The 21,438-nt window shown below is 37.6% G+C and overlaps 2 protein-coding genes across 2 annotated transcripts in view; both read right to left on the bottom strand.

Moving 5' to 3' along the window:
• Positions 1-1,737: 1,737 nt before the first annotated feature.
• On the bottom strand, positions 1,738-5,530 carry LOC108704544 (ghrelin O-acyltransferase). The gene is made up of 3 exons (XM_018241124.2): positions 5,087-5,530; positions 3,890-4,114; positions 1,738-2,742 (listed from the first exon to the last, which is right to left on the bottom strand). The coding sequence occupies exons 1-3, from the start codon at positions 5,200-5,202 to the stop codon at positions 1,791-1,793; spliced, it is 1,293 nt and encodes a 430-aa protein (XP_018096613.1). The 5' UTR covers positions 5,203-5,530; the 3' UTR covers positions 1,738-1,790.
• LOC108704534 (COP9 signalosome complex subunit 4-like) overlaps positions 4,028-21,438 on the bottom strand; it is a 42,063-nt gene continuing 24,652 nt past the window's right edge. The window contains exons 6-10 of the mRNA XM_041579734.1: positions 19,565-19,715; positions 16,561-16,731; positions 13,940-14,055; positions 13,137-13,216; positions 4,028-4,114 (exon numbers count right to left, since the gene is read on the bottom strand). Coding sequence (XP_041435668.1) covers positions 13,166-13,216; positions 13,940-14,055; positions 16,561-16,731; positions 19,565-19,715 — 489 coding nt within the window. The 3' untranslated portion in view covers positions 4,028-4,114; positions 13,137-13,165. The remainder of the gene's footprint in view (positions 4,115-13,136; positions 13,217-13,939; positions 14,056-16,560; positions 16,732-19,564; positions 19,716-21,438) is intronic.

Raw genomic sequence — 21,438 nt, 5'->3', positions numbered from 1 at the left:
GAGAATTAATTTCCTTCCGCACCAACACATGAACAACAGCTTACATTTACAGTGTAAAAATATATTAATTTATTTTATATATTGATTTTTGGAAGTAGATTTAGAGGCATTAGGCTAGTGACACAAAGGGCTGTTCATCTGCTTTTTGCCACCTATGTTTTCAATGCATTTATAGAAAAGTGCTCCCATCTGTTCCTTCTTAAAAGTAAACTGGCAGACATGGCACTTGTATGTGAGCGTACACTGAGAAAATCAGGCCTGGATTTGGAGAAAGGCCACCAAGGTCCTGGCCTAGGGCGGCTGGATTTTATGGGGCGGCAGAATTTTATGGGGCGGCTTGCTGCCCAACCACACCCACATTGGTTCAGAAACACCGGGGAGGCATAGTGGTATTGACCAGCTGCTAGAAGCACCCTTGTGCCAGCGCTCAGATCGAGCACTGGGAATTTCTTCTTGTGTGTCAGGGCCAAATCAGCCTGCTGAAATGCACAGGCCGATTTCAGATCCTGACCGGTAGCAGAATCCTCTTCTGTGTTCTGTGTCAGGAAGCCTTGTGTCAGCTCTGGTGTTAACCCGTGAGCCACATTCAAAAGTAAAAAGAGTCGGAAAACAACATAAGCGTGAAAAAGTCCCTTGGGGTGCCAAATAAGGGCTGTGATTGGTTATTTGTTAGCCCCTATGTGGACTGGCAACCTACAGGAGGCTCTGCATGGCACTATACTTAGTTTTTATGCAACTCAAACTTGCCTCCAAGCCTGGAATTCAAAAATAAGCACCTGGTTTGAGGACACTGAGAGCAACATCCAAGGGTTGGAGAGCAATATGTTGCTCACAAGCTACTGGTTGGGGATCACTGCTCTAGAAAATGCCCCTTTTTTTAAATACATCTCAATGCCTTGCATGTCCTTGCATCTTTGTTGAATATACTCTTCCACATCTGCCACATTTTTGCATGACTTTCCAGATTCAAGATTCTGTTACAAGAATGTAATATCCTGGATGAAATTTTTTGGGCTGCATAGTTTTGTATCATCTCAACATACTAAAAAGAATGTTGCAGGTGTGATTTTAAAAAGAGTAAGGACATATTTTTTATCTATTTTAAAGTGCAGTTCATGTACTAGGCTCCCGACTGCCATGTTCAGGAGCCAATTAATCTTCCGCCATGTGACAATGAATTGCCCTTAGGCCCTCTGGGGTGATTAGCCTGCCTTACTTGGAACAGATTTAACTATAAAATTATGTAAAGCATTTACATAAATACTTAAATAGTGAGGTAACTTGGTCAGATGTCATACATAACTCTCTGTACACCAATATAATGAAAAACATTCCACATTTCATATAATCCTATCATCTGATTGATTAACTAAAAGTGTAATTGTATGCGACTCCCCCTTGAGACCCAGTAAGAGACAGAAATAAGTTCAGACATTTCAGTCTAAATGCTTTATTGAAGAATTCCTTAATCTTCACTGACATAATTCCTTCAAATAAGGAATGTTAATGGTAGAAAGGGGGTTTTAAGTAAAAAGGAAAATATTAATTCGGGAAAGTTTTGTTGTAAACCATTCAGAGGCAGGCTTATCCTGTATCATATTCATATAAGCATGGAAGAATAAAGCACAAAGAATATATATATATATATATATATATATATATATATATATATATATATATATATATATATATATATATATATATATATAGATAGATAGATAGATATATATATATGGTTTTACTTCTAAAAAATGAAGGTACAGTGGTTAACTAATACAATCTGAATAAAATTATGTTTTTCTTTTAATGAAGGATATTAGTGAGAGGCAGTATAAAATGGGAAAGAAGCAGTTGTAGGATGAGCATAATAACCATATCATTTTGAAACCCCTCATTTCAATAGCCATTATAAGAAATGCTACTATTAACTGGGTTTGAAGCCAAGTGAATATCCTGTAAAGCAGCCTTCTGCACCAGGATTGCTGACAGGGATTAAAATACTTATGTATCCTATAATCAGCCTTCACTAGAAGAGCCCAGCACAAAAAGCCAAATACGTGACCGGGGTAGAGTCCATGCCACCAAGCGGAAAAGGCAAAGGTTATTAGTAAAGATCCAACTTTGCATTTTTCAAAAATAAGTCTTCTCAGCCAGTTTGCTGTGCTTTTGTTCCATGTCCTGGTAAAAACTGAAATTTTATGAGTTGTTTCCAGGGTCCAAATATCAGCATCGTAGAATGTTGCTTGAAAGCCATCTACTTGATTTTCTTTCAGAAATCCTGCAGCACGGAAGAGGGACTCATCAAGTAACCAATGGGAGTAATAGCTCAGTTTAAATAGCAGTGCTGTGGTCCACATAGTATATACACAATTTAAGTGCCTACAGCTCAATAGAGACATCTGAGAGCTAATATTGATAGAAACCAATATTCTCAGTGTTTGCAAGATTAAAGCGAACAAGCAGCCTTTGGTTACCTGCTTGAAGCACGGGTAGTTACGCCTATGAGATTCACTGACTTGATTATGAAATTCTACAAAGGAGCACAGAGGACCTCCCAGCAGTGCAGGAAAGAAGAGCAAGTAAGAGAGAAACATTAATATTTGTTGTGCACTTCCAGAGAAGAACCAGTTTTTCATTCCACCATCAACTGGTATTATTTTCACTTTTCTTTCATCAATATCCATAGCTAGAGTTGTAATCTTCTGGGTTAATAGCATGAGGGCTGAAATCATTACAAACAACCTATATGAATAGAAAATGGATGAAAGTGGATGACTGTAATCCAATTACATATTAAATCTAGACACAATTTATGAAATAAAATTAAGTTTCATGTTAGTACTGAAACTATTTAGTATATTGGTAATGTTGGCGGTGGGGTTGTTGTAAATGAAAGGACCAGTCTATATGACTTTGGTTTTTGCTATGATATTACAACGGTATTTCTCAAAAAATGAAAGTGTCAGTGACAACCACAGACACAGCTCAAGCCAATTCTTTAAATCAGGTTGCTCTATTATTTAATGATTTCTAAATTATAAGTTAACTGCTTGCCTCTTGGATAATGCCTTGCTGTGTGTTGCCAGACAACATATGGCACAAAATAGATTAAAAAAGTGACCAGAAACATAAAATCTATCATTCTAGTGATAAAGCAGCCCAAGTCTTGTGCCAGCCAGTGCCATTGTCCTGAGCTAGTAACCATATTTCTGATTTCGTTTAAAGTAGATTTTTCTTTCTAATGCAGCATTTTTTCTTCCTTAAGTAATGTCACACACATGGAGATTAGTAACTACAATAATAAGGCGGCTACAAACAGGTTTCATGTTTTCAGTTGTGCAAGTCACGTGGCTTTTTTTCTTAGCATTCTTTTCTCCTATACAGGAAATACTATAAACTATTGCTAAGAATCTGCAGACAGCAAATACTAATCCTCTTGTTTTGTATTATTAACTTAAAAGTGTGAGGCCCTGCTATAGTTGAACCTTCCTTTGTTACTACGGAGAAACAAAACTTGGCCTGTCTTTTTTTTACCTGTTCTGCTTGCTACACTGAATACAGTCTGCCCTAAACCTTGGCCCATCTAACTTCTATCCACTGTCTGCTCAAACAAGACTCATGATAAGTTTCACGTCAGGGCGCCATGTACACTTACATGGAGGATCTCTTTGTTGGTCCCCACATCCACACCAAAAAATATGTTGTAGTACTACATTTAATTAGTGGGACTTGAAAATAAGATAAATAAATGACCTGTGTTTTTTTCTCAAAATAGATGAAGGGTCCATTTATAAGCACAAGTGTAAAAACAGCCACTAAAAACTAATCTTTTATTGTCTTATTTTTCCAGGCTAACAAAATAAAATTGTGCATATTCTTAATATCTTACCTTAAAGTGATTTCTTCTTGCAAGTAATATTCTTTATACAGTAGCCAGAGATGGCAAGCAGTTTGCCAGGCCATTTGCAGTGCGAGTGCCCACCAATGAATAGACTGCCAACTGATTATGTGAAACAACACAATGGAAGCCAGGACTGGGATAAAGATGATTACTGAATATGGTCCCATGGAAACACACGATAAAACAATTCCACCAAATAGGAGATAAATAAATCTGAAAAACATGATTAATCAAAATGGACAAATTTTTAGCCAGTTATTTTAGCTTTGCTTTTCCTTTAAGTAAAAATGTAAACCGCTAATAATTATTTTTCAGCTCACATATTAATGAATGGAGAAGGTAAAATTAGTCAACAAAATTATTTACATTTCAAAGACTGCCCAAACTGGGACTGCTGCACACCTGCCTCTCCAAAGTAGGCAACCCAACAGTTGCAAGAGTGATTTCCAAAGTGAACTAAACCTAGCTATATCAGTCATTTTGTGGTTATCTAATAGTGAGATTACCGTTCTATTTGTGTTTGTCCATATTGCACTGTAATTAAACTTAAGCAGGGCAATTATAGTACAGTAAATGTGTTCAGAGCTAAACAAAAAACAAATAGTTTGATAATTTAAGGACCAGGTCTGTGATCTTGTACTTGCAACACATGACACACAGGGGCGATCCTGGCCCCTCTGCCGCCCCTCCCCCGGAAATTCGCTCTTAAAGTACCAGGAGCAGCAATTTTGCTGCCCCTGGTACCTAGTGGGGTGCTGCTGCCTGAGGCGACAGCCTCAACTCGCCTCATTGGCGAAGCACCCCCGATGACACAGTAAGAGTAACTTGGAAACATATCTACTACAGCTACTGGTCATAAAATGTACTTTTTGTAGCATTCAATGTTCGGTGCCTTTGGGGATGATCATATGAAGTCAAGAACTACAGTTCTGACTGACAAAGGGGCTTGGGTGCTCTGAAAGCAGCCAAGAGTGAAGAAAGATCCCATTATGATTTAACTTTTCATAATATTCTGGAATATGCCAAAAGCTGTAGTCCAGCAAAATGTGGGTAGGTAGAGCATTTCTTCCATGGAAGATTTACATACTGCTTCCAACTTGTTTTTTATCACCCTTCTTGAGTTATAAGTACTGAGTGTTCATGGTTCATTTGACAGAAACCAGCAATTAGCAAATCAAAACATACCTTGGTATGATAGGCAAATGACCAAAGGAAGAAAGATATCCATATAGAAAAGCCCATGGAAAAGCAGCTAGCTGGTAAAGACCCGCAGGGTGAAAGGTAAGTTGAAGATAGTCCATTGTTCTTAGAAGACCATTTTTATATTAAAAAAACAACAACAAAACCACTATATAGTTAATTTACAGAAGTCACCCTTCGCTCTAAAGAACAAAAGGCTACATCCTTATATAGCAGCTCTTCAAATGACGTCTGTTTGCACTCAGACTGTTTATGTAGTACTGAGTGAGGCTCTAATCAAGGTGACTGTCATCCTAAAAGCAATGTGAAACAATTGTTTGTTTGCTTAATCACATGGAGCATCTTGCTGAAAAGACAGCAGTGGGATAAGAGACCTGTGAAATATTCAGGCTACTAGGGTTACCAAATATCTGCCGCTTTGGAGATCAAGTGCCTAGATAGTGCAAAAAAGGAATCCTTAGATACCGTACTCTTTGTTTATGAAAGTGATACATGATAAGAATTGACAGAGAAATGGAGAAAGCATCACTGCTCATTGTAATCAATAGTCAATATTTGATTTAAATACATCTATCCACATTAAAGGAACCTTATGTATATGTGAACATATAACTGAATTTATTTAAAAATGTGTATTTTTGTAGAGATTTTGTTGCTGAGTGAAACTATGGTGCTCAAATGTCTGAGTAATCCTGTGTTCATAAAGGAGAACTAAAGCTTAACTAAAGTAGTAGGGTAGAAATGTTGTACATTATGTTTTGGGCGTCTATTCCAGCCCAAGGAACAACAGCCTTTTAGCGGTATAGATCTGTCTCCAAAGATGCCCCAGTAGCTCCCATTTTTTTCTGCCGATTCACTGCACATGCTCTGTGCTGCTCTCCATTACGGAGCTTAGGGACTGACTCACAATACTGTATATTGTATTATACTGTAGCTCAAGAACCAGTGCAATTGGCATCAGAATTAAACGATCAGTGTTCTAGCATCAGCTTCTATAACATGACAACCTTGTTTTCTGCTTGATAATTTGAAAAACTTAGCTTTTCAACAGCTGCTCAGAGCTGACTAAGCATCTGAGTGTTACAGACACTTCATAAGATGGTGACCCCCTGTGACAAGTTTGAAGTTTTATTAAGAAGCTTGAACTTTAAGCTGGTGCAACAAGTTCAGTATATAAAATATGGCATCTTTATCCATATTCATTTTTAGGGATTAGTTCTTCTTAAATGGGGACATAAATAACTGTAAATACTGTAAATAACTGCTAAACTAAAACCACCAGCATAATCCAAGATATCTTTTAGACTATAACTTCTAAATTCTAAGAGCAAGGCCCTCTTTACTGCCTGTTTTGATCATTATGTGATTTGTGTATTTGCTGTATGCACTCCTGTGTGGAATAAAACAGGGGTGCATATCACAATAACACACATAATTTATATGTTTGCTCTATGCACCCCTGTGGAATATGTTGGCAGTTTCTACTAGCAGTTAGGCATCTTAAAATAGAGTTAAAAGTTTGAACTTGATGGACATGTGTCTTTTTTCAACCGAACTTACTGTATTACTATGTTTATAAATATGGATATTATCCATTTTTATAGATGGAAGCTGTGGCCCAGAAATATGCAATAAAACCTCTCACTTTTCCAGCTTCAGTAGGGTATTTATTTCAAAAAGGACTTAACAAATCTTGATCCCATACTGGCAGAAGCTCTACTGATCTACAAGTTTCACAGTATCAAAACAGCATGGGTTTCTTATTACAGACAGCATGTATAACATAGCAGACATAAAGTGACCCACATTAACTTATTTCAGTGTATATGTGTAGTTTGAGAGTGGGGTTTTGTTCACATCCTATGCTCTCACCCAATACAAATTATGATGTGTATTTAGATCTGCAGTGCATAAAGCTTATGCTGTTTAATCAAACTCAGTAATAGAATTTTTAGATTTACAGCCAACATTGATAGGGGGTGGGTTGGATTCTTTGTTCTTCAGACTCACTGAAGAGGCGGAATGCCAACCTTTGGGTTATTTTCCATCTTCTTTTTGCCTAATCTATGTTAGGATTCTGTTTTGTACCAAGGTTGATTCAGGAGCTATTGCAGTCTGAGGCATGGGGAATTTAATTGTGCTGTCTACACAGAAAAAACAAAATGAAAATTTGGATCTTAATGTTACATTCGTGGCTTTTTGTAAAATGCCACCTACTCTATGACCATGGAATGGATGAAGTTGTCTGCCTTTCACTAGGGCAGGAAAAATGTCCTTGTATAAGACCTTGCTTTTTTGCTTTAGTATACCTTATGAATGTAACACCCAGGAAGGTGATCAAGTGAAATCATTTCCAGCCACAGCAGTTTTTCAATTACAGCACAGTTACATATGAACCTCTTTCTCAGCGAGAAGTTCTCACAGAAATAGTGGAGGGAATCACATTGTAGCTAAACTACAACTGCCACATTTCTAGATCAAATGGCATCAAGATGACTGGTAGATAAGTTACATAATGTATATACTGATGACCAAATAAAGGTGAAAGACCAGGCCACCATTCAAAATCGTACGGTCTCTACTACTACTACTTATTTGCAAGAGACATTATTCCAAGAGGGCCTGGATTCTTGCCATGTTAAAAAGTCTAAATACTTTGTTTCTGATCATGCCCATAATTTGCTCAAATACTACATAAGCATGCCCTTGGTCTTTGCAAACTCTGCCTCATTTGTGACAAAGCTCCACCCCTTTTAATGTCCACAAAATTGGTCTATCACAGTTTTTCAGTGTGCCTCAGGCCATAAAGAACCTCCACCTGCTCCTTTAAGTGGAGTATACAGTAATGAGTGTACACTATTAGATCCCTCCATTTTTATAGCACAGCATGTCTGTAACCTTCTTAAAACATTGTGAACTCATTACTAGAGTTTCTTTTATTGGGCAGAATTATGATCCTGGTAGTCTGAGTGTAGGCAATTTATAATTAATAATATACAAACTCATTACTGATGCCTCTTTTATTGGATAGAATTAACATACTGGTAATCGAGGCACATTTACAAAGCTCGAGTGAAGGATTCGAATTAAAAAAACTTCGAATTTCGAAGTGTTTTTTGGGCTACTTCGACCATCGAATTGACTACTTCGACTACGACTTCGACTTTGAATCGAACGATTCGAACTAAAAATCGCTCGACTATTCGACCATTCGATAGTCGAAGTACTGTCTCTTTAAGAAAAACTTCGACCCCCTACTTCGGCAGCTAAAAGCTACCGAAGTCAATGTTAGCCTATGGGGAAGGTCCCCATAGGCTTGCCTGAGATTTTGTGATCGAAGGATATTCCTTCGATCGTTGTATTAAAATCCTTCGAATCATTCGATTCCAAGGATTTAATCGTTCGATCGAACGAATAATCCTTCGATCGTTCGATCGCAGGATTTGCGCTAAATCGTTCGACTTCGATATTCGAAGTCGAACGATTTTAGTTCCTAGTCGAATATCGAGGGTTAATTAACCCTCGATATTCGACCCTTCATACATCTGCCCCTAAGTGTAGGGTATTTATAAGTAATAGTATAATTAATAATAATAATGTACTGGTAGATCTGATGGTTGCAGGCACTTAAGTAAAATTCTCACCATTTAGTAAATCTGAAATGAAGCAGAAAGAAAAAAATTGTAAGATGGAAAATCAAAGTTGAAGTAAAAGCATCAAACTTTATTAGAGTTAGTAGAGACTTTAAAGAATATACAGTTTATATAAGACTATGGAAAATCTGTTTATGAGACTCAGAACACCTATAAAGAACAGAAGCCTCATTAGATAAGCCAACTGTTTCCTCACTCTAGCCTTCTTCTTTCTATCTGCAGGAGTTTCCCAATGAACATGCTATGGAAAGTTTTTTCTCTGAATAAACATAGTCAGGGTCGGACTGGGTCGGCGTGACACCTCGAAAAAACCCTTTAGGGCCCCACCGCTCAGACCCACTCCCTGCACTGCGGCTGCTTGCTTCCCTCCCTGACCCTGGCTGCAGCACTCAGGAAAAGGTACACGCGTGTGCCCGCACTCGAGGGGGAGGAGCTGTGAGTTGTTGCTGGGATGGGGGAGAGGGGGCTCTGCGGCTGGGGCAGACGCTGAACAAAGTACTCCAAAGCAACAGGAGAAGAAAAATCAGCATGGAAGCACAAATGGCAGAGAGGGCGACAAGGTTCAATAAGGGAAGTAGAAGGGATGGAACAACAAAATGACAAGATACATGAATGCAAAACAAGGAGGAGGATTTTACTGTATAACATTTATCCATTTTTTTTCTGTTGACCAATGATCCTTATTGAACATGGATTTGTCTCTGTTCTATTTATGAGTTTAAAGGAAAAACTACACCCCCTAAAAATGTAGATCTCTAAAAATATATTGCATAAAACAGCTCGTATATAAAACCCTGTTTCACCTAAATTACCCATTTTCATAATAACTATACTTTGTTAGTAGTATGTGCGATTAGGTAATCATAAATAGAAATTTGCCATTTTAAGAAATAAGGGCCGTCCCCTGTGATTAACGGTGCACACAAACAAACCATCCATGTTAGGTCACATGAACCACAAAGTTATGTATTTTGCTTCCACATTTCTTCGTTTTACAATTAGAGTTGTAGTTTTTCTGGTCAGGTGATCTCCGGGGCAGCACACAGACCATTACGAAATTGTGGTTCAAGGCAAGAGATGTTAAAGGGCAATATTTACTTAAATATATCATAGTTTTCTAAAATTCTTTAATATGCCACTTAATATGATATACTCCGTTGCTTAAGTAACGGAGTATGCCACTTAATATGATATACTCCGTTGCTTAAGTATCCATTTTGGGGATGTAGTTTTCTTTTAATGTATTTGAAAAAGTAATAAATGTCAATAGGTTTGTGCACAAATACAGTATGCCTGACAAGTTAAAAATAAATGTTAAAATATACGTTGGTGCCGAAGTGCTCTAGTATTTCAGTCTTTCATCATCAACCTAAAATAAATAAACCACATTGCCCCCCCAAAAGTTCAACCAATTATCTCTAGTGTGGGCTCCATGAATGAGGAACTATCAGAGATGACTGATATATAGTGAATAAAGTACCCCTCTTGTAAAATATAAGGATATTATAAGTTACCAAGGAGTTTCATGACCATATAAAAACACGAGGCTGAAGACCTAGTGTTTTTATACAGGTCATGGAACTCCAAGCTTACTTCTAATATCCTCATATTTTGCAACTGGGGGTACCTTATTTATTATAATACACAAGTTTTAGTGAGTCATGACAGAAATTACATCAGAACTCACCGTTTGTAACTGATGACATCAGAACTCATTGTTTATAACAGGGGTGTCCAAACTTTTGGCTCGCTGGGCCACATTGGAAAAAGAAAAATTGTCTGGGGCCACACATGAAATACACAAACATGTTTGATTTGTAAAAGTAAAGGAAATACACAGAAAATAACTACAATGCCAGTTGGATAACCAGATGGAGCTATACACTGGAATATGGGACACCTGGATATTAAATAGACGTATTATTATATTATTATTACTAACTGGGCAATGGGCAGAGTCCCCCTGCCTCCTATTTCCTCAGGAACCAAGCGTTTCAAGCTGGGCCACATTCATATGCACCCTGGGCCGCATGTGGCCCTCGGGCCGCAGTTTGGACACCCCTGGTTTATAAGGATATAATTTACAAGATATTTATGGCTTTTGTGTATTATACTGTATTATTACAGCCTCTAGTGTTACCTCTTTCCACATACATTAGGACCTAATGGGATCAAGAGATGTGACCTCCCTGTACTCGAGCATCATGCACTAAAAAGGTCTGCTTGCAGAAAATTACCATTTAACCAGATATAGCATTATACAGAGGAGGTTCAGTGTTTAACACCATGTGCTACTTGGTATTTGTTGACAAATTGGTTTTTGTTACATGAGGCATATTAGATAAAAAAAGTGTGGGATGGCTAGGGGGGCAGTTTGTGCTCATATATTTGAACCTCTGTAGGTTATGCTTTGAAGAGTCCCACATTCTTGGAGGAGATTCGATTTTGATATATATATTAATATATATATATATATATTAAATATTAAACTTGACCTTCAATTTTAACCTCTACATTTACTAAATGAAAATCTGGATCTATGTATCATGGTGGATTGTGGATTGGTTTTTGATTTTTTTTTGCTCCATGGACGATTCTTGATTTTGCACGCACTATGGGTCACCCGCAATTTCAGCCGGGGGGGGGGGTTGGGCAACACAAAGCTCATAGTGTGATGCAGTATACTCATTAACATGCTACAAACAATAAGTTCGTTGTACAGGTATGGGATTTGTTATCTGGGAACCCATTATCCAGAAACCCATAGACCATTTTATCCAAACAATTCACATTTTTAAAAAGGATTTCCTTTTTCTCTGTAATAGTAAAACAGTACCATGTACGTTATCCAATCTAAGATATAAATAATCCTTGTTGTGGCAAGCCAGAAATCTGGGAGCATGAGGCTGAATGTCATATGGACCTAGCGAAGAGCTTCGGGCTGTTATGCACTAAAGTCAACTGCTGGTGAAAGCTGCTCATCTGGAATATAGACGTTTATGCTATCACAGGTTTATATAAGTATAGGTTCCCTAGGGACCACAATCTGTGTCTGAGATTTGATCAACTTATATCCTGTGCTTTCTGCATGAATAGAAAGAAAATTGAGTCTTACTGTATATAAGACAGTAGGTTGTTTTACACAGGTATTCCCTTACTGGGTCACTTCTTCATTATATATGTTATATTCAGCTATGTATAACTATTTATTAAAATGAATATTTTTCCAAACTGAAACCCTTCTGTGAAACCTACTTGTGTTCCCTATACATGCCCTTACTTGAAAGTAAGAGGTATGTAGGGTCCCGACCTGCTTCTTATTTTTCTTCCGTTCTTTCAGTAGCACATCCACAGATATATCAAATATACTGTACAGCTCTGAGGCCAGTGGTGTTGAGGGAAACTACAACAGTCAGATCATCCTGTGTGTGGGGTGTATATATACAAGGAAAGCATGGCATCAAGCCAGCTAGAAATAATCCTTTTATGCTCATCTTGAATGCTGAAGCAGGATATTGAGACAAAAACAATGAAATGTAAAGAAAATAACTGCTTTTTGAAAGATTCCATAAAACAATCTTTTTTTATGTTAACATATTTGTAAAATGTGATTTCATTTCATTGGCTACATTTAATATTGGTGCAAAATTGCACTAGTGCAGCACATACCCATAGAAACCAGCCATTATTTTCTTGAATTTTAAAAAATATATATAAAAATATATATATAAAAAGCTCACGAAAACACGAAAAATCTTGAATCTAAAAAATTTTGCTTAGGACAACTCCCATTGACTTCTACGTGAACTTGCAAACTTTTAGAAGCCAAAGTTTTACATTCAATTTGTGCTTAATTGATACCAGAATTTTTTTTAAATACAATATGAATTTTTGAGTTTTTGTGCAAGAAATTCAAATCAGGGCAAAAATTGCAATTCAAATGTTGATAAAGCACCGCCTATATACTATTTTTTACATAATGTAGTGATATAACGTGGATAGCTTATAACGTTACTTAACAGAACAACTGTGGATTTCTTAAAGAAGAACAAAGAAGGTTTGAAATGTTGTACAGCACTTTAGCATTAAAGATCGCTGCCTCCAAAATTGCTACCTTGCCACATGTGTAGAGTATCTGTACATTAGTAAGCCTTTTTAAGATCAGTCTTTTAAAAAGTTTAATAAGATATTTGCAATATTTAGAAGGATATTCAAATCTGCTATTGTGATAGTCTCTCTGACTCCCACCATTTAGTATGCAATGCATAATGAGGGTGGCCAATAAAAGTACTACAGTAGATAAAATCTAAAGCCTTGGGTTCTTAATAGCAATCTGGGCCTTTGGCTGTGATGGGATGTTGCAAATTAAATTCATTACTTACTTTCAAAATGAACAATCCCATCAATCTGGTCAATAAATCCATTCATTCGTCCCTCTGTAATCATCAGCTATTTTTTCTGCCTGCAAAATGAATGGATATTTAATATATTCTTTACACATGCAGTACTGTAGTTTACAGTGGTAGCATAAAATGATCTAAAGTATCTATTAAGCTAGCAATTAGAAGTTCAGCACACATCTAGACATCTAAACAATAGCAATAACACTATGTAGATGACAGCATGGGGGGCAATGGCAAGGAAGGAAATTCCAAATGTTACGTAAACCCTAGTGCAAAACAAGAAGTCACTGAAGAATTCCGTAAAAGATATTCATGGCTTAGGCCACAAGCTGACTTTAAGTTATTGATGGAGTGGCAGAATTTTAAAGGAAAACTATATCCCCAAACAATGTTGGTCACTATAAAAATATATTTGCATAAAACAGCTCATGTAAAACCCTGCTTCATGCAAATAAACCATTTTCATAATAATATACTTTTTTTGTGGAATGTACTATTGGGCAATCCTAAATAAAAAATGAGCATTTTAAGAACGATAATATTCACTGAAGAGAAAAACAGTCCCAACAGTCCTAGCGGCAAATTCACTAAAGGGCAAATTATTGCCATGAATGATGCACCACACTTCGTCAAATGAAAATTCGTTACCACTACGCTAACTCACTAAAATGTGAAGTTGCGTCTGGGCAGCCGAACGCGGGTGGGAGAGGGGAGAGGAGAGTGGAGAGAGGGAGAGATCTACACCAAACATGGCTATTAAAGGAATTATACATTGGAATTACCTTAGCAGCTGGAATTTCTAACAAAGCTCCAAGTTCCTCAAATGTAATATTATTGTAAAGCTTGCTTGCTGATAACAAGTTGTGCTCAATCACAGCTCTGTCTAAAATACTAGAACCTTAAAATAAAAAAAGCTTTGTTAATACAGTGCCATTGTTTTGAAGGAATGGTAGCATCAATTATATATTAAAAAACAAACAGCATAAATGGTCTGAAAAAAGGAAGTAAAGGAGATTAGAAAGACTGAATGACATGTTACTTAGAAAAGGTCCATCTATAACATACTATTGGGGGAATGTAATAAAAATCGGTAACGGAAAAAAATATTTGGAAAAGTTCTGCCTCTGTGCAAACAAAGTTGTCTTTGTACGAATTTAATATACTGTAGCTTTTGCGAACCTGGAAACTGCTTAGTGACCACTTGCGGAGGTTTGCGGATTTTATAGTTAGCGAAAAAATTACGACACCTTCAAGCACTTCTTAAAAGGGGGCAATGTGTAATTAAAATTTGCAATGTAATAACAGTTTAAGGAAGAGTATTACATTGCGAAATTAGACTTTTTATTCTTATTTGTGCCAATTGTTTTGCTCTTTGCAACTTTTATTACATTCCCCCATATATATCTTAAGAACATGCTCTTGTTGCTTTCTAGCCAGAATTGTATTAAAAATTATTAGATAAATGTATGTATACATGCATGTAACCATATTTTCATATATGAGATTAATCTAGTTGCATTTCCCTTTGTATTTTATAACAGACTCCTGCTAATGTCATTGGTAATCTGCAGTCAACTGTAAACTTTAGAAGGGCATTAAAGTAAGAATTATTCCTATATCATGTTAAGATACATTAATGTTGCCACATAAACACATATAATACCTATAAACAGACAAATTTGGATTTTGATAAATAAGCCTCTGTGTACTTTATTAATTAAAGTCGGACCAAACTATAATCCACAATTTGATTTTATTTATTATTAAATAAGCATGATTTAATCTGATCAGGGAAAAACTCTATAAAATCGAGAAAAAATCCAAATTGTACATTTTTTTCTGACTTTTTCCCCCGAATTGCTTGATTTCATAGTAAATAAGAATTTTTAGAGTTTTTGGCATTTAGAATTTAATAAATAACCTCCCCTTATGTGCCTCTAACAGTAACAGCAAAACTAGGAAATCACCTACAGCACATTCCCTCCCTACTGGAAAATATCAATTTAATGTGCATCATACTGGTGAAAGATCATGGATCCAATATAAACTTACAACATATCTTGGCTTCCAAATAGTCACAGTCTGTTCTGTGACTAAACCCCCTGTAGCAGTGTAATCCCTAAAAAGTGGCATACACAGCATAAGGGGGAACTTCAATTGCCAGCATTCTGAGAAGTCCAGTTCTACCAAGCAACTAGGGGTCATCTACTTTCCCCGGGAGTGCACACATACGGAATGCATTTTAGGACATCATCAGGAGAACACATGCTTCTTCGTACGCTTTCCTAACGAAGAAGTATGCAGACTTGCCTTTTATTATATTCACGGATCCCAAGAAGCTACAGTCACACCTCCTTGCTACCCGCATATGCTGTTGCGATCTCCCCACTCGTGGCTCATTCCTAAGTCTTCCCTCCTCGACCCTCAGTACAAACGCTCTACATCCTCAGCCTTCCCTCCTCAGCTCTCAGCCCTCCTGCTGCAGACCTCAGCTCCTAAGCCAGGCTGATGTCTGAGAAGGGAGGGTTGAGGATGGAGAGCGTTTGTACTGAGGGTTGAGGAGGGAAGACGGAGATCGTTTGTACCAAGGACCGAGGAGGGAGGGCTGACAGCTGATGAGGGAGGGCTCAGGAGGAAGAGCCGACGGCCGAGTAGGGAGGACCCAGAACGGAGGTGCGACTGTAGCCTTTCAAGATGGGTGAGAGAAAAGCAGGTAATGCTGCATTCCTCTGCTTTATGAGATTGCATGCAGGTGAGTGATTTCCCTTGAGGATGTCCTAAAATGTTTTCCATACACACATACAGAGAACACTTGTGCCCCCTGGGTTGCTGCCACCTGCACCAAGATGTGTGTCTTGCATCTAATGCAAGTGATGCCGACTAATGCAGTCATATCTATATTAGGGTCTCTGAGCTGGGTGCTATGTGGTGCTCCTGTCTTTAACATCTCCTCCTTTTACCTGCGAAGAACTCTCTAGGCTGTACTACCACAGCTTTTTCAGTGTTTAAAGTAGTTTAGATTTGTCTACCTTATTATACGTGTTTTATTTAGTTTCTTTTTCGTTTTCTCTACTTAATATCAGTTTTCTACTCATTTCGTGTCTCATTTCTTCCCTTGTTTCGTGCTTCATTTTCAATCTTACTTTTTTCTTCCCTTTTCTAAATAGTTTGCTCCAATTTTTCAACTTCTCCCCTTCTGCTTCTGTTCTACCTTTCTTCCCTCTAATGTTTGCAAGTGTCAGTCAATATCATTTCATTTCTTCCTTATATTCCTGCTATCACTCCTTTTCTTTCCTTACCTTCTATTCTTTTCCATGTCCCATTCTGTTTAGGAAACTCTACCATGAAACTAAACCTTGATACTTATTAACAAATACCTGATTTTTGGATTACTCATTCTTACCATCTCCAGTTGTAGCTTTCTGATGTGGCATGAGCATAGCAGCAAACTCCTGAAGCTGATTTCCCCTTATAATCCTGTCCAGGTACATCTTCTCCAGGATTCCATAGGCTGCCAGCTGCTGGCATCGCTCATCCTTAAACAAAGTAGCCAACATTCGAGAACGCTGTTGACCTACAATTTTAAAAGTGTAGTGTGTGTTTAAATATGCAATAACAGGGAAGAAAACATGGTGCATATATAATTTTGAAGCAGATAGCTGATTACTGAATTATTAAATACTAAAAGCATGTATTTCTAAACAGCGAGAAAAATTTAATTTTACACATTCTAAAGCAGCTCTGTGGGGAGGGGTTGCCAACTCTTCAGCGATTTTAAATTGATACATTTAGTTGATACTTTTGTTATTTTTGGCTCTGCTGAGCAGAATACCTGAGTTTCATTAAAGGCAGCTGTTACAATTGATACAATAGTTGCTAATATTCCATAGATGCTGCTGAGAAATGTATCAACCAATTGTATCAATTAGGGGGCAGATTTATCAAGGGTTGAATTTTGAGTTTATGGGAATAAACTCGAATTTCGGAAAAAAAAAAAAACAATCAAAATCTATTTTAAAAAAAAACACATTTTTTTTAAATTTGGGTCAATAAAATCGACCTGCAAACTCGAAACAAAAAAAAAATTAGATTTTTAAAAGTCCACCAAACTACTCCAAATTGATTGTAGGAGGTCCCCCAAAGGCTAAAATACCAATTCGGCAGGTTTAGATGGCGAATAGTCGAATTCTTACTGGGACAGTACATGATACATTTTGAAATTTGATTTTTTTTTTTTAAACTCAAATCGAATTTGGACTATTTACTAGTCAAATTACACTAAAATAAACTCGAAATTCAAAACTTCGAATTTTCAATTCGACCCTTGAAAAACATGCCCTTAAATGTAGCAAATTTCAGAATGCTCTTGGATCACTGAGCTGGAAGGCAGGAACATTAAACTTTAAGCTACGCAATATGTTGGCGCTATATAAACACATGTTAATAATAATAATAACTCTGGCTTCCAAACCAAAATTTAATAAAGAGGCCCACATAATACAGAAACCCCTATTATACCCATCACAGTTACCGTTTCTTCAAAAAATATAAATAAATGACATCTTCTACGCTTAAATACAGCTGGTTAACAATTCTTCTCTTTCTGCATCATTTGAAATCCTGGCAGGGAAGGAAGAACTAAACACTGATGTTACAAATTGTAACAACTTCTCCACAGCTTACAGACAGCATGCAAACTACATAACCCACAATGCATTGTACTGTGATGTTTCGTTCCTTATTGAAATCACGTGTGCTAGAGTCCTACGGGCAAAAACCTGAGGTACCCTGCTGGTTGAAGTTTTGGGTGCGGGTAAAGACACGGGTCAGCGGTTCTGCGGGTTGGGCCGCGGGTCTTCTCAATAGCGATATCTACTCCTTTTTTCTGGTCACGTCCGATTACCTCACTTCCGGTTTACGGCAGCACTTCCTGTTTTACTCATTTTTTTCTGATCACGCTTACTTCCGATGATGTCACTTCTGGTTTACAATGACAGCACTTCCTGATTCTTGAGGGTCAGCGGGTCGCGGTTCCGGGTTGCGGATAAGGTACTTGCGGGTAGGGTCGGGTAGCGGTTCCAAGCGAGTAAGAATGCAGGTTGCGGATTGCAGGTTTCGGGTACCGGTCGGATATGGGTCCCAAAAAACGGACCCGTGCAGGACTCTTAACGTGTGCAGGGAATTGTCAGGTTTGGAGGATGCAGGCTGAGGACATCAGCCAGCTCATCAAGGGGGGTAGGCTTAAGGGAACTGTTCCAAACAAAAATCATGAAAAGTCTGCATATTTTTTAATTGATGTTTATTGCAAAGCTGCTTGAAATTATGTTTACTTTTCAAAAAGCTTAAGTTATGTTTTTGTGGAGCTCCCCTTTAAACTTAAATATTGGGAAAACAATAAAAAAATAAAAGATGGAAAGCAATTCAAAAAGTCTTTGTTAATGGCGAATCTGAAAACAATTGAACTAAAAGAATAATTTGGAAGGTGAACAACCTCTTTAATGTTCTTTTATTTCAAAGCAATTTGCTTTAAAAATTACAGTATTGTAAAAAAGATACACTTAAAGGGGAACGATCATGACAGTGAAAATTTAATATAAACGTCATCATACGTAAATAAAAAACTTATCAAATTAAACATTCTGCAACGTTTCTGAAATAATCAAGTTTATCTTCACTATCTCTCTTTCATTATCCGTTTCTCTTCATTCAGTCTCCATTCAGGAGACATCCAACTCCTGCATGGAGACAGAATGAAGAGAAACGGATGATACAACCATATATAGAGGTAGTGTACAATCTTGTAGGTATAGCTGTTCTACAACTTCTACATCCCCTCACTGAACTGCTCACCTCAATTATTTAGAATATACACAGTGCACACTTTAATCAAAAGAAGGCGACCAGTAAACATGTATCAGTCTATTACCTTTATGTTCATATGGGCGACGGCTAGAAAACTTGGCTAGTAGAAGAAGATATGAAAATATAGAACCAGTGTATGGGGTACATTGGTAGAGCTTACCGCTGTGTACGGTGAGCCCGGGTGCACATGCCCCAGTCCTTCAGCAAAGTGAGCAAACACCAGGAAACAGCAAAAGAGGCTGCCACAAGCCTCGACTACACCAAGTAGAGAAGCCGGAGTCAGATGGTAAAAGTTAAAAATTTACATTAACAATTAACTTTTACCATCTGACTCCAGCTTCTCTACTTGGTGTTGCCCAGGCTTGTGCCAGCCTCTTTTGCGGTTTACTAGAAGAAAATGAGATTATGAAAAATACAATGAAAGACTAGCTAAAGTCAAATCTGACTGTTTAGATCAGCAAATTCGCTGAAACTAAGTTAGTAACAGCTAAAAGACAAATGCACACTTGGAACTAGGTAGCTGCAAATAAATATGCTAGATTTACCTGCAGAAGCTAGTATAGTGCAGTGTAGGGCGTGTTTTAATGCCTCCATCCTCTCACTTTCATGCACTATACTTTTGTATGAGAGCTCATTGTATCGCTGAGCAGCTTCTATGAATTTTCTCCTGTATTCAAGCACACGGGCATAACACACCTAGAAAGAAAGGGCAGAGTTAAGAATAATAATTCTAGAAAAAAAATGTACATAAAATTATCATAACTGTGATCATCACAGAAAGCTATCAAATAAGGAATATATGTTTTTTTATATTGTCAACTGGGTTAAATTTACAACTTTTATGTGATTTGAAACAGCACAAGACTGCTGCCATTACAAGCTATAGTATAAGCAAGGATCATAAAGGTTTAGGGTAGAGACATGCGCTGCTATTTCGGGATATTAGTTGCCCAGCGACAAATCGATTCTTCTCAGGGTGACTACACTTGCCCGATGCTGTCTCACGAGGAAACTCGCCAGCGATTTACATTCTAGCCGACGGGAAAGCCATTCGGGTAGATTAGTCGCCCGAAATAGCAGCGTGTGTCTCTGCCCTTATGAGGGAATGAGAGATAGACTGACTGACTATAGGCAATCTGTACCAACAAATACAGCTATACAAATTTAGATATATACCAATTATTGTACAAAAATATTTTCTACAAATTTTCTTTGCTCATTATTAGATACCCCAGTGACCCTAAATAAGTTCCTTCTATTTTATAAATATTTTTCTACGTAGTTTAGAAATATTTAATTTATATAGAGGTATAAAGATCACTATTACCTTATTAATGCTTAAATATTTGAATCCATTATTATCACAAAAGGGAATTCTTCACAGCATAAGGGTGCAGTAATCTTCTGACATGATCTCCATTACTCCAACATAAATCATGACACTGTGTCCTTGCTCAGGTGATGTAAATTAATTCCCGGACATCTTTTTTCACATATTTCAAACAAATTCAATGCATAAAAACTGCACAACTATTTTTAATTTGTTCTCATGCTGGATACCTTCTCTTAACATAAAGTGCAAACTGATTAGCTTCCGCAAGGCCTACCTTCTTACAATATAGAAACCAGGGAAATCCAGTGTCATGATTATATTTCAGTCACATTTGGCGTGTAGGTATAAGTTGTTATTGCATATACATAGTAAGTTAGGTTGAAAAAAAAAAAAAAGACATCCAACAAGTTCAACCTTTTAATATATAGGCTATGGGGACACAAGCTGAAGGCTCCAGCTGTTGTCAGTCAGAGAGAAGCAGATCTGCTCAGTACCCCTGCTTCATTGATGAGTGTGAGGACACAAAGGCTGATCAGATTCAAAGCAATAGAGCAGGGGCACTGAGCAGATCTGCTTCTCTCAGCCTGAAAAAATACGCAGGTTGACAACCAAAAAAAGCCTTCAGCCTGTGTGCCCATAGACTTATGGCTTATATATCCTTACATTAGAATCTTAAAGGACCAGTAACACCATTTTTTATTTTTAGAAAAAAAAATGCATATGCATTACTTACCTCCAATATGCTGATGTTTCCTGCTGTTTGGGTAAGACATCAGAAAAAACTAAAACCGGCACTGTCCCACGACATCCACAGGGTCTCCGCCATCTTCTTGCTTGTTCTCTTTCTTCTCCCTTACGTGCTCACTGCTGTCTCTCTTCCGGCACCCGACTTCCTGGTTTGTGATGTCACTTCCGGTTTTGTGACAGTCTTTAGCCCCCAGTGTTGTACTCCACACAGCCCTCATTGGTTTCGTCTCTTTCCCCCACCATTTCAATCTTCTCTTGCTGTTCTGTTCGATTCCCTGCCTCCCCTTGCATTTCTCTCTCTCCCCGCTCCTTTACCCAGCCGTTCATTTAGATTTCCTG

The sequence above is a fragment of the Xenopus laevis genome, chromosome 1S, assembly GCF_017654675.1.
Source record: "Xenopus laevis strain J_2021 chromosome 1S, Xenopus_laevis_v10.1, whole genome shotgun sequence".
In the NCBI taxonomy this organism is placed as follows: domain Eukaryota; kingdom Metazoa; phylum Chordata; class Amphibia; order Anura; family Pipidae; genus Xenopus; species Xenopus laevis.
The sequence above is the reverse complement of the archived record's forward strand: the minus strand, read 5'-3'. Positions and strand labels throughout refer to the sequence as shown.